The sequence below is a fragment of the Nicotiana attenuata genome, unplaced genomic scaffold (genome assembly GCF_001879085.1).
Source record: "Nicotiana attenuata strain UT unplaced genomic scaffold, NIATTr2, whole genome shotgun sequence".
Taxonomy (NCBI): domain Eukaryota; kingdom Viridiplantae; phylum Streptophyta; class Magnoliopsida; order Solanales; family Solanaceae; genus Nicotiana; species Nicotiana attenuata.
In genome coordinates this window covers 225,744-239,296 of record NW_017670642.1, presented here as the reverse complement: position 1 = coordinate 239,296, position 13,553 = coordinate 225,744, and the positions used below count along the sequence as shown (strand labels likewise).

Sequence of the window (13,553 nt, the reverse complement as noted above, 5' to 3'; positions counted from 1 at the left end):
CAGAGAGGAAGAAGTAGAGAAGAAGAAGAGAAATGAAGAGAGAGAGAAAATATCTAATCTTATTAAAATGAATAATTTCTCACTTGTTTATTCCAGAACCATCTATTTGTTTATATATAAGTAGAAGTGGCAATCAAGTAAATGCAAAAATATGGCTAGCTATTACAAAATGTAACTATTACATATAAGTGTATAACTTGTACAAAGATGTTGTTTCAGCTATAACTGGGACGGTGGTGTATTGGGCATGTGCTGTCCAACAAAGACACCCCTTGTAATTATAAACCAACCATTTATTGTTCGCGTGCTATTAATTTTTTTTACGCATCTCAGCCCTAGTAATCTTTTGACGTGCAGAAAATTACGTTGGGCGGACTTTTTTAGTATCATCGTTAATAATTTGGCCTTGGTAAGAAAAGTTTTGTGAAAATAGCCTCCGGCTAGAATCTTGGGAAGCGCTTCCAGCAATCGCCAAAAATTTTCTATATGAAAATTTTTATGATTGCCATGTTTTGTGGCAATCCTAGCGATTGTCATGTTTTACGTCAAATGCGGGCAATCAAAATATAAAACAATTCTAGCAATTGTCATATTTTATGGCAAATTCTACTGATAACCAAGTAAAAAAATTCGGATTACTATTATGTTTTGTAGCAAATCCTAGTGATTGTAGACATGTGATTTTTGACTCTCCCCATGATTTTTATATTTTAGCATAAATATTTAGTTTATATTTAGTATCGCTCTCTTTACTTTATTTTATCTAAAAATAAACTGCAAAAATATTTTCCCTTATTCTAGCTAGTTGATATTTGGTCTAGTTAGTTTTATTTTTGAAAATACAAAAAATGGTCTTGGCATTTTAATTTTCAAAAAAAAGATAAGTAGAAAAATTTCAAAAATATTTTACATTTTAGTATATATTGAGTAGTATTTAAATTTAATTAATATAGTAATTATGTGTCTTCTCTAAACATTTTTATTATCTTAAATATACTAGTATCCTTATAAAGCTATTTTTAATTCATCCTTTTAATAAAAGAAAAGAAATAAAAAAAAACAACCAAAAAAACATGGTACAACCCAATTACCCTTAGCTCATTCTTCCCAACCCATTAGCCCACTTAAGTGCAAGATTTAATCCTAGCCATCTATTTTCATTCTAATCCAATGGCCANTCTCATAAATGACAATTGGAAAGATGATGATAATAACAATAATAATAATAATAATAAATTAGTCAAATTTCTGCTAAAAATAATGGAATATGTACTCTTACATTATTAATGTTATTAGAAGCTTAAAGAAAATAATTTGGAAGAAAAGGCGGACACAATTGGATGTCAACAGTATCACAAATACCACCAACACACGACGAAAAAGCAACTCAGACCCTGATTCTAGCCAAAAATCGAGAGGAAACTACCAGAGACAAAGTAAACCACGAACGGCAACAAAGCTGAGAAAAAATTGGTGGATACGAATGAGGGTAACACCGCTCGAAATAGGGAGACCAGAATTAGCGGTTGTCCGCTTTGATACCATGTAAAACTAGTGAATCGAATTAAATTTGAGCAGAGGTTGATTAGGGTTCATATGAGAAAAGAGGTACGAGACAAAAAAAATCTCATTTCTGTTATGTTGTTGATAATACACCGACATGTTTTATTTATCTAATTATTACATTATATTGGGTCTTGGCCCAAAAACTCAAACACAAACTAAACATACATAAAGTAAGGGGATTTTTTCCTTCCTATACCATATATGAAAGTTTATTACCAAAAATGTGCATATTGTGTATATTACCCGCCCAGTCCACATTTTACCTACAAAATTTGTACCATTCGACTATTAGGCATTAAAGGATCAGAATATTCCCTAAAAATGCGCTAAAATCAAGGAGAGATTCTTGGTGATAATTGATTCTACATTAAATTCAATTTTTAAAAAGGGAAAGGAGATTTCACATCTGCGTTTTTTTCTCCAGAACTACAATTCAAATTCTGAAAAAAAAAGAACGAACAGATATTCAACAACTAAAATCTACAAAAACTACGAAGATATTCAACTACTAACAGCTTCTAAGATTTGAATTCAAATTGTAGAATTCAAAATTTTCGAGTTTCAACAACTCAAAGTTGAAAAAATCTGTTCTTCATCGTTGCTTCTATCAAATTTTCGATCAGATCTATCTCTTCTTCATCTTTTCTTCTTTCAATCTAGAAATCAAAAAAAAACATCAACATCAACAACAAATCATGTCCAAAATAGCAATTATGCTACAATTTAATGGCAATTGGGATAACTATGGCAGATTTAGAGATTTTGAAATGGATGCCATTGTGGTAGATGAGAATGCAAGCTACAGTACTCTGATCTCTACAATTGCATAACAACTATCAATTGATACTACTGAAAAAAATTATAGAAATCAAATACATTGTGAACGACAATTGTCCCCCAATGGAGATTAGGAATGATATGGGGGTTCGTGTGTATATGGAGACCAAAAAGGAGAATAAAAACTTATGTTCATATCCGCTATGTATAAGTGTACGAGATTTCAATATGGAATTGGCAATCACCAATGATAACACAAGTGCAGGTTTGTGTAGTTCGAAAAATGCTTAGAATTTTAGTTTTATGATATTATCTACAAATTTACTACATATATCTACAATTTGACTACAATTTCTCATAAAGAAAGAGGCAAGCAGTATTGTTTTCAGAGCAATCTACAAAGTGCAACAATTTAACTACAGTGTAACTACAATGTCTGACATCTTAAAATAGATGACTACAAATTTTTGTAGATATCTACAAATTATCTACAAAGATTCTACAAATGTATAATGACACTGTTTATCTCTATTTTGATGCAGGTTCATCTGGATCGCTAAAGTTACTTGATATGCCATCCTCTCCAGATATAGAGGAATATCAAAGTGAAATAATAAAATTATATGCAAACCGATATTGAAGAAGGACAAGTGTATCAGGACAAGCAAATTGTAGCTGCTGCAATAAAGCACTTTTCTGTGGTGCACAAGTTCCAGTTCAAAGTTAAAAGATCTAGTCATAGAAGGTATAGAGAAAATCTGATTCTAAACAGTGCATTGTTCAAAAAATGGGGTTTTTAATATTGTAGATAAATTGTAGTTAGAATGTAGTTAAATTGTAGTTTATGTTATTTTCCCTTAAAATAATCCTTCTGTTGCACCTACAATTATAATTTGTTTTTTTTTTTGGCAGCTACTGGCTTGTATGCGTTGGTGAAAACTGTAAATGGCACTTCAAGGCAACATCAATTAATGATTCCACAATTTTCAAGATAAGGAGTTTCAACCGACAACACACATGCTCCTTAATGGACGAAACATTCATACAGCGCAAACATATTGCAGCTGTAGTTTGTAGCATGGCCATTCCAAAGTATTGTGACCCAAAAACTGTGTACACACCAAAGGACATACTGACTGACATGTTAGCAGAACACGGAGTGAACCTAAGCTACATGCAAGCATGGAGAGCAAAGGAAAAGGCTTTACAATTTTTGAGAGGGAATCCGGCTGACTCCTACAGCAAATTACCCAAATATTTTTATATTCTTGAGGAGACTTATCCTGGTTCTCATGTTAAATTGAAGAAGACAGCATATGAATGCTTCTTGTACGCATTTGTTGCTATTTCTACACCAATAAGTGGTTGGCAACATTGTAGGCCAGCAGTAGTTGTTGATGGAACATTCTTAAAGTCAGCCTACAGGGGGATTATGCTGACTGCAAGCATTATGGATGCAGCAGGTAAAAAGTGTAAAATTTTAGTAATTATTTTGTTGGCAGTTTATAAAATATGGATACATTGTAGAAAGTTTGTAGTTATTTTGTAGGCAGTACAAATAAAATGTAGATAACTTTTCTATATTTGAAGGTAAATTGTAGTTGTTGTGTATTCATATTTTTATATACATCTGCAAATCTGCCATTTAAAATTTTATGAATTTTGAATGTACGTACAATATTGCCCTTAGCATATGCTGTGGTTGATTCTGAAAATGATGCATCTTGGAAGTGGTTCTTCGAGCAATTCAAGCAGGCATATGGTGAAAGACCTTCAATGTGTGTTGTTTCAGATAGAAATGAGAGTATAATGAAGGCAACATCAATTGTCTATCCGGGCATGCCACACTACTCTTGTATGTGGCATATTTGGACAAATATAAGGTCAAAATTCAAGAAGGGTCGTCTACAATTACATGAATTGTACTTTGCTACAGCAGGGGCATACACTCTGGATGAATTTAATGAAAGGATGTCGAAGATTAAAGATATAGACCCTCGTGTTAAATCATACCTCTATGATATTGGCTATCATAGATGGTCAAGAGTACATGCAACGGTAAATAGAACTTGGACTATGACATCAAACATTGCATAGTCATTGAATGCTGTAACAAAATATGCAAGAGAGCTGCCAATATTTGACCTTTTAGAGTGTATGAGGACGTTTCTTGAAACTTGGACGAAAGAGAAGTTATTGAAGGCTAAGGGTACCTTCACATACCTTGGTTACGAATTCAACAAAGAATTGGAGAAAAATAGTACATTTATCTCAGAAACTTAGGGTAAGCTCTCTTTAATATATAGTGTCTTGGTGCAGGGAAATTTTTTTTTAATACACAGTGTCTCCAGATTGTAGATAAATTGTAGGCAAAATGTAGTTGAATTGTGGTTTGTAATTACTTTGTAGATAAAAAATAAAAATATTGTAGATACTATATTTTTAATATTGTAACTATTGTTTATTTGTGTTTGTTCTGAAAATGTAGGTGAAGGCTTCAACAGATCATAACATACTGTGTTGGATGGTGCGAAGCGGTACATTGTGTGTCTAGAAAACAAGAAGTGCAGCTGTGGCCAATTCCAACTTGAAGAACTTCCATGTGCGCATGCTTTGGCTGCATTAAGGTACAGGCATGAAACATACGAAAACTATTGCTCTCCATATTACACAAGGGAGAGCCTTCTGCGTACGTATGAAATACCAGTAAATCCTCTTCCCGATGAAAACAAATGGAATGTGCCACAACATATTTTGGATGAGGTAGTAAAGCCACCGAGTGGAGATAAAAGGCAGCCAGGCACACCTCAAAAGGAAAGATATAAAACACATGATGAAATAAAGTCTAAGAAGTACAAGGTGTCATGCGGAAATTGTGGAGGTGAAGGGCACAACAAAAGATCTTGCAAGAATGCTCCCAGAAAGAAATGAATATCATGTAGTTAGAATGGTTATTCAAACTAACTGTTAGTGGGTTAAAGTTAGCGGATTTTGGCAGTGTAATCGTTTAAGTTTTTAAAAATCATTATGAATTCATCTACAATTTGTTCATGTGTGTTAAATATGCTCTTATATATCTTGTCAGGCATCTACATTAGTTTTTGAATTAGTGTAATTATATTTTAGTACTTATTATGTACAATACAATTGATACTAAAAATAACTCCATGTAAATTGTGTCCAGATTGTAGTCAAAATGTAGGTTAAATGTAGATAAATTATAGTTTATGTAAAATCTTCTAGAAAATTTGCAGATTAATTGTGGATAACACATTTCTACAATTAGAGTATTTATTTCTTCATTTTTGTTGTATAATTTATATTCAACAGACAGTTATATATAAATATTACATAGAACTTGGAGGTAAACATCTTAAAATTATGATAAAAAGCTGCAATATTTATATACAATAACTATATTCATGAAAATACTCATGTTTAATATAAAAATGATACGGTGTTGTAAACAAGCCAATTTATATTGAAGTGAATAACTAATAATGAAACATAAAATAACAAAAGAATAATGTATGCTGCAATAAAAACTTAATAATTTTGTTCATAAAGTATTGTATTCTCCTTCAACTACAAATTTGCATCAAGAAAACTAGGAAAACAGGACACTATTTCTTCTTTCTATGCACTCTAGTCTTCTCATTCAAAGCAGGTGCACCCTTCCTCCTTGCTAACCTTCCTGTAACTTCACTCTCACTGATTGACCCATCTTCTTGCTTCTTTGTAGCATAGTCCCATAGTAGAGCTCCATAGCGTGTACGGTGTTGGTCGATATCCGAAAGGTCTTCTGAAGGGATTGACAAATCTCCAAGGCTAGCATATTCCACAAAAGCAGCCACAAATACACCACAATCGCTGCATAAGACACAAAATTTGAATTATTTAACAAATGATTAAAAAAAATTAAACATCGAGAAAGAGAGAATAGATTTTTTACAGTGATCCTTCCTTTTGCTGAGGAATCTCCGCAACCAACCACTGTATGTTGAGAGGGTCTGTAACTGGTTTCTCAATGTATGCCTTTGTGGTCTTGAAGTCAATATCTTTACGCTTCCCATAGAAACCAGTGCAAGACAAATACAGAGGGATAATGATTGAAAACTTCTCAACACATGCTTCAACAGCCTTATGATTGTGTGAAGAAACCATGGAATCGTACACATAAAGTTGCCTGTCCGCTATGTCGAAAACGACCAACAACCAATGGAAATTCTCTACAATATTCACGGGCATGATGACATAGTGAACTTCATCCCGGGCAACATTAGCAAGAATTCTATACCCAAGAATATATTCTGCAACATCATCATCGGGTTTAACAACCGAATACTTTTGTTCTGTTGGAGAACTTATGAACTTCTCATATATTTGTTCAATCTTTGACTTGAACAAGCAATCAGTTATCGTAAACCTAGTGTTGTTGTTGTTGGGACCATATTTGCCTCTTTTTCTCAAGTAATACATAATAACATCAATGTGCTGCAAAATAAAATAATATATAATATTAGCCCCACTGTAACTACAATTTTTTTACAATTCAGATTCATATTAAACTACAAAAGGCAGAATTCAAATGTTCTAATAATTATCTACACTTTAGCTGCTAATAACAACAACTACCATAAGNTCTAACACATCAGCATCTACATTTTCACCAATTAGAGTTATGAAGGGGTGCTTGAGGTAGAAAAATTTAGGGGCAATAGAGCTGCTGCCTCCAGAACTGTATAGAGGTATGAAAGGTGATCGTGCATGTTTCCCCGGTTGCCTAGTTCTCCCCGGATGAATAGGGGTTTCTTCATGTGGTATGGGCTCTCCAAACATAACCAATTGTGTCAAGTTATCTGGCAACTCAATGTCATCCAATGTGACACCCTTCTTATCAATTCCTGATCCTTCAGGAACAACTTCATCCACATGAAGTGCATCTTCACCTTCATTTTGATGTGTCTCAATGACTTGTTCTGTTTCAGCTGCTACTGTCACTCCATGAATTGGGGAACACACATTGACATTATCAATATCTGTTACATAAAACATATATTACTTAACATGAATGTAAAATTGTATAAACAACAATTACATTTTATGAATGACAGCATGATTTTATACCTGCATGTTCAACCTCAGCTGCTTCTTGAAAATCTGGATATAAGTCCCCATGTGCTGGAACATGTTCTTGACAAACTGCAGCATCAATTTAAAATATAAAAGGTAAATAATACTATATAATACCGCATTGAAAGTTGTAGATATAAATAGGAAGTTGTAGGTAAAATGTGAATAATAAAACTAATTTGTAGCTAGTTTGTAGATACCTGTGTTGCTTGTGTTTGCATGCACTTGAGCACCAATATTGCAATGAAATTGCTGGTTGTTCAATCCTTGTTGTTGGTCATTATTTTTGGTTGAACTACCAGCAAACTATAGATTTAATGTTAGTATATTATTTGTATTGTAAATAATTTGTTTTGGTGTATAAATATGTGTCAACTATTACCTTTGCCTCATCCACAACATATGTCCTGTTTATCAATTTCACAACATTCTTCATAGATTCATCTACAAAAACTCTAAGGTTATGGAGTTCCTCAAAGACAACCTTCCTAAAACCATCTACCTTCTCATCAACCTACAAGTTAAAAATGTAGAATTATAGAATTATACTACAATTTAACTACACTGCAGACTACATAAACTGTTATGAAAATGTAGATAAAATATAGATAAAATGTAAAAATATTGTAGTTAATATTAATACCTGCTGAATTCCCTTTTGCAGCTTCCTTAGCTTCTTAGCCACAGATTCCTTGTCCTGTTGAGCTTCTGTATGTTTGGGTTCCAATGTTGGAGAATCAACATTTGGAACTTCTGATGATTGTGCACCCAACTCAGCTCCATAATCAATTTTGTTTGGCAAATTAAGCACTGCAATCTCTTCTCCACATTCAGTCATGGATGTGAACTGAATGATGAAAAAAAAAGTAAGTTCCAATAATGCAGAAAATGTAGAATAATTGTAGATATTCTGTAGGTAAATGTAGACAGTAACAAAAAACTGAAAAAAATACCTTAATCCACTCAGGCTTGATCACCTTCTCTTCAAAGGCAGTTAACCAAATCTGCCCCTTAGAAGCTGACCATCTTAACATACGAGGTATTGAGTCAGAAGACCTCGTAGCAATCTCCGTGCTCACTGTCAAGCAACACTCATATAGCCACACTTGCAAGGCTAATGAGCATCCCCGTATGAGATAAGAATGTACACGGGAATTTAGACGATGTCTAACTGATTCCATAATCTGATTGAAGGATTTAATACCCCATGGAATGACTAAAAATGACCAGACTTTACCAAATAAAACTTAAAGTTGTCTATAAAGGATACATGGTCTTTGTTAGAAGGACAAACAAATAATTCCAAAAGATAAAGAATGCACAACTTTACAGCATCCTCATCATTCACCCAAGATTTATTTGTCACTATGTTTTTTAGATACCACTTCTCTACTCTTTTTTTGTTTGGAAAGTAGTTATTCATTAGCTTGCTAACATAACTAGAAGTGTATCCAAAATCTGAAAACTGATTGACACAAAGTAATTAAACTAAACTCTCTCAACCCAAAATTTAATTTTTCACCCTTCAAATTGACTGAAAAAAAGGAGTCATTAGAATTAGATAGTTCATACTTCATGAGGAGATGAATAGCTTGGTTTTGCATAACAATGGGCGGGAGAGACAATAAGTAACCAAAACAAGTTTTCTTAAAAGCCTTTAAACCAATAGGAGACAATAAGTCTTTGATCTGACTAGGAATGCTAGGATCACACAAAGTGTGGAATCTTAGCACACCATAATCAATATTTTGCGGGGCAAAATAATGTCCAGTCTGCAAAAAATGATAAATTGTTTCAATAAGTAAAATGCATAAAAATGACCCATTAATCTACATATTAACTACATCTAACTACAACTTCAATACAAACATATATGAAAAGACATGAGGAAGAAACAATAAATACAGATCTGCTGTAAAAAATACAGCCTAACATACAATTGTGCTTCAAATTGTAGAAGTTACCTAACATTATATCTAAAACTACAAAAATATCTACCTAACGATACAACTACCATTTAAAGCCTTTTCTACAAATAGGAACCAAAACCAGAGAACTACAATTCTACTTCAAATACTAGTAATTACATAACATTATAACTACAATAAAACTACAAATATAAATAAAGTTATAAATATAGAATATCACAACTACAATAATCTTCAAAATTAATACAATTAAACTACATTTGTGAAAAACATGAATAACACAGATTTTAACATCATAACCAAACAATAAAATTAGAAAATAAAAAAAATTAGAAAATAAACTAATAAATGCATACCTTCGACAATGATTGGTTCTGAACAATTTTAGGGTGTTTTTTTGAATGTTTCTTCGTATTTGGATTTTTAGAACCAAGAAACACCTTTGATTTCTTTCTTGTTCGAAGAGTAGGGAACTCCTCTACAAAGTCGTCATCCTCAGCAATGCCTTTCCCTTTTCTTTTGACTTGTTTGACTGTTGTAGAACATTCTCCAACATCTACATCAAGTTTTTTTTTGTTCTCATTTCAGCTCTTATTTGTCGGGGAGATGAAGTATGACTAATATCTGTAATTGCATGTGTAGATTTACCTAGGTTTTTGAGTGATTTGAGGGATCTTCATTGATGAACTTCAAGTAAATAAAAATGAGGATAGGAATTTGTTTATAGGGTTTACTGAATTTTGTTTGAATTTAGAGGTAAAGATGGTGGTTTCAGAAGAAGGAAAATGGAGGAATAAGCGTGGGAGGGTAAAAAGAACGTGGGGGGTATGGGGATGAGGGGTTAGGAGAGAGAAAGTGAGGATTAGTACTGTCAAATAACGTAAGGGCTTAAATTAAGGAGTATAAAAAATCATATTAATTATAACCTTAATTAGATATGGTATATAAATGGTAATTTGGTATGCTAAATGTAATTAAGTGAAACCTTAAACATGTAGGGTAAAAAAGTTTCATAAATGGGATAGGAATGTAAAAATTCCTTCTTTAAATCTATTTATCTTGGTCCAAGTTTAGACCCCTCTGAATTCTATTGCCTGTAAGCTAAATTTGTGAGTTAGATTCTAAAAATGGTCTACTGAAGCATAGGCTTTGATGTTTTAATTTGATGGCTTCATTTGGGATTTTCTTTACTGGTTCTCTCTTGGCTTCGAAAATTAAATATGATTGAAACGTTGTTAATCAGTAGTACTATTCCATTTTAAGACATGAGTCTCGTGAGCTTATTTGGTGCTAATAATCGTCTGGGTTATGAGTTAACGATATGATAAAAATGATTTTCTTAATTTCATTTGGAATTGCTAACCTTTTTACTCACCGGTTTAATGTGGACGCGATTGATGAACCATCATGGTTATGGGTACGGTTTCCGTGACATAGTTATGATGCCTAATTCCCAAATTCGGGGGTGCATTTCATGTAACCCGATTATAACAACTTCGAATAATAAGACCCTTTAAAGTGGAATCGAGGTGCGCCACGCCAAATAAAATCTCAAATGCGTGGCCCTCACTTAATTATTTCTTTTAAAATTCTTAAAACTTGAGGCGCGCCATTTAGCGAATCTTCTACGGCCCTCGCAAAGTTAAAAACGCGTAGTTGCTTTAGGAGCGTTATTTTAATAATATTACTTTCCTAAACTCGGGTGTGCATTTCATGTGACCCAAATCTAAATCTTAATAACATTGAATAGAATGTGTTTCGGATCGCGGGTGCATTTCATGTGACGCGGTCCAAAGACATATTTTAGACGACGTTAAATCTTCTTTAAAATAAATAAAAGCGGTTTTAAAGTTAAAATGCACATAGGTTTTAAAACATGTACTAAAATCAGATAATTGGTCAATTATGATAGTTTAAGCGACCGTGCTAGAACCACGAAATCCGGGGGTGCCTAACACCTTCCATCGGATTAACAGAATTCCTTATTCAGAATTTCTGGTTCGCAGATTTCGAAAGGAAAGTCGAAATTTTCCTCGATTTGGGATTTAAAATAAACCGGTGACTTGGGACACCAATAAACTATCCCAAGTGGCGATTCTGAATAAAAAATGAATAAATAATCGCATTTCGAATAATGTCACTTAGATTGGAAAAACTCCCCTATACCCCCTCGGGTGGATAAAAAGGAGGTGTGACAGCGATCACCATATAACATTTTGGTGATTACCAAAAGTGCTTCCCAAAAATCTGGCAGAGGCTATTTTCTTAAGACTTTCTTATTGGGGTCAAAACATCAACAGGTGGCAATGGATGATTCTATTGGGGGAAGTGCACGGTTGGCCGCTAAAAACACATGTATTTACTTTTAAGCCACCGTTTAAAATGTCTTTAATCTTTAGCCACTGCTTTAATAAACTTTAACTGCCCGGACGAAAATACCCTTCTGCTCATGTCCTTAACTTCAAAACTTCAGGACTACATGTCCTTAACTTTTGAACTTGGAACTCTAAGTTCAGGACTTCAAGACTACATATCCTTAACTTTTGAACTTGGAACTCTAAGTTCAGGACTTCAAGGCTACATGTCCTTAATTTTTGAACTTGTAAGTCAAAGTTAAGGACCTATTATCCTTAACTTTTGAACTTGTAATTGTAAGTTAAGGACTGCTTGTCCTTAACTTTTAAACGTGTAACTATAAGTTAAGGACTGTCTGTCCTTAACTTTTGAACTTGGAACTCAAACTTTAAGACCAAGCGTCCTTAACTTTTAAACTTGTAAGTCAAAGTTAAGGACCTATTGTCCTTAACTTTTGAACTTGTAACTGTAAGTTAAGGACTGCGTGTCCTTAACTTTTGAACGTGTAACTGTAAGTTAAGGACTGTCTGTCCTTAACTTTTGAACTTGGAAATCAAAGTTAAGGACCTATTGTCCTTAACTTTTGAACTTGTAACTGTAAGTTAAGGACTGCTTGTCCTTAACTTTTGAACTTGTAACTATAAGTTAAGGATTGCCTGTCCTTAACTTTAGACTTGTAACTGTAAGTTAAGAACTGTCTGTCCTTAACTTTTGAACTTGGAACTCGAAGTTCAGGACCAAGTGTCCTTAGCTTTTGAACTTGTAACTATAAGTTTAGGATCCATAACGTAGCATAAAACCAAACTTTATTTGTATCTTTTCACAAAAAAAATAAAAAAAATAATAATTACAATTTACATATAAGATTGATGTCAAATTACACAACAGAAGGCTAATAACAAAAAAAAACAACTAAAAAAATAAAAGACTACAGAACCTAACCAACTAAAAGAAAAAGAAAAATAAATAAAACTCAAAAAGTTTGTTTTCTAAAGTTTTCTGTTCTAATTTCCTGCTAAAATCCTGAAAAGTCCTTCTTTGTTCCACATAAGGATGTCAAGACTTATTTTGTCAAATAGTTGGCAATACTTGAACGACCTGCTAACTGCCAAAAGATTTGAGGATTAGAAGAAGCATTGAAAAAGAAGAACAAGTGGCGTTGGAAAATATTCTTGGCGGAACAGATCAGCTAGGGTTTGGGAAGGAAAAGAGATAGAAGAAGGGTAACACCGTCTTTTCATATTATTTTTAATAGACTAGTGGCTACTTTTGCTCAACATTAAAATTGCTGGATAAAAAGTAAATACCACTTTAAAAAGTGGCTACCTCACGCAATTTTTACGATTCTATTTGTGTAAATTAATAGTGTATATCCATTAAATGGCCTGCGTCACGAACGAAATAATCCTGGACGTAATATTACTGAGGCCCATAACTCAGACATGAACTCGTCTCCATATCCAATAGAATTAGAACTTGTCCACGACCAGGTCCAGCTTGCAGTTCTAACTCTGTGGTCTGTGCTTCATATACGAGCCCAGATGAATAAATTACAGCCCAATATAAGCGTAGGGGAAGCTCATTATATGATGGAATTTTTACATACCTATACACTATTGGAAACTTCATTACCCTCCCTACTCAAGTTTCACTTTAATTACCTCCTATATACAAAATTACCAATTATGTACATTTTTAGGATTTAAGGATAATTAATCAATTCCTACAATCACTGTAACGTACAAATCTCACCCCCCCACGTTTCTCTCTCTGTATCCCACTCCTCCTCCCTCC

The 13,553-nt window shown here is 33.4% G+C and overlaps 1 protein-coding gene across 1 annotated transcript; it reads left to right on the top strand.

Moving 5' to 3' along the window:
- Positions 1 to 2,456: 2,456 nt before the first annotated feature.
- On the top strand, positions 2,457 to 5,274 carry LOC109241816. Its single transcript, XM_019408624.1, has 5 exons — positions 2,457 to 2,608; positions 2,886 to 3,088; positions 3,256 to 3,806; positions 4,034 to 4,401; positions 4,879 to 5,274. Exons 2-5 carry the CDS (start codon positions 2,967 to 2,969, stop codon positions 5,272 to 5,274), a joined length of 1,437 nt encoding a protein of 478 aa, XP_019264169.1. The 5' UTR covers positions 2,457 to 2,608; positions 2,886 to 2,966.
- The last annotated feature ends 8,279 nt before the right edge of the window (positions 5,275 to 13,553 follow it).

Bases quoted from the DNA above. Each gene is read 5' to 3' on its own strand.
- LOC109241816 (XM_019408624.1), top strand. From the start codon at position 2,967: ATGCAAACCGATATTGAAGAAGGACAAGTGTATCAGGACAAGCAAATT. The intron at 3,807-4,033 runs GTAAAAAGTGTA...TATTGCCCTTAG, and splicing joins AAGCATTATGGATGCAGCAG to CATATGCTGTGGTTGATTCT. The intron at 4,402-4,878 runs GTAAATAGAACT...GATGGTGCGAAG, and splicing joins GGTCAAGAGTACATGCAACG to CGGTACATTGTGTGTCTAGA.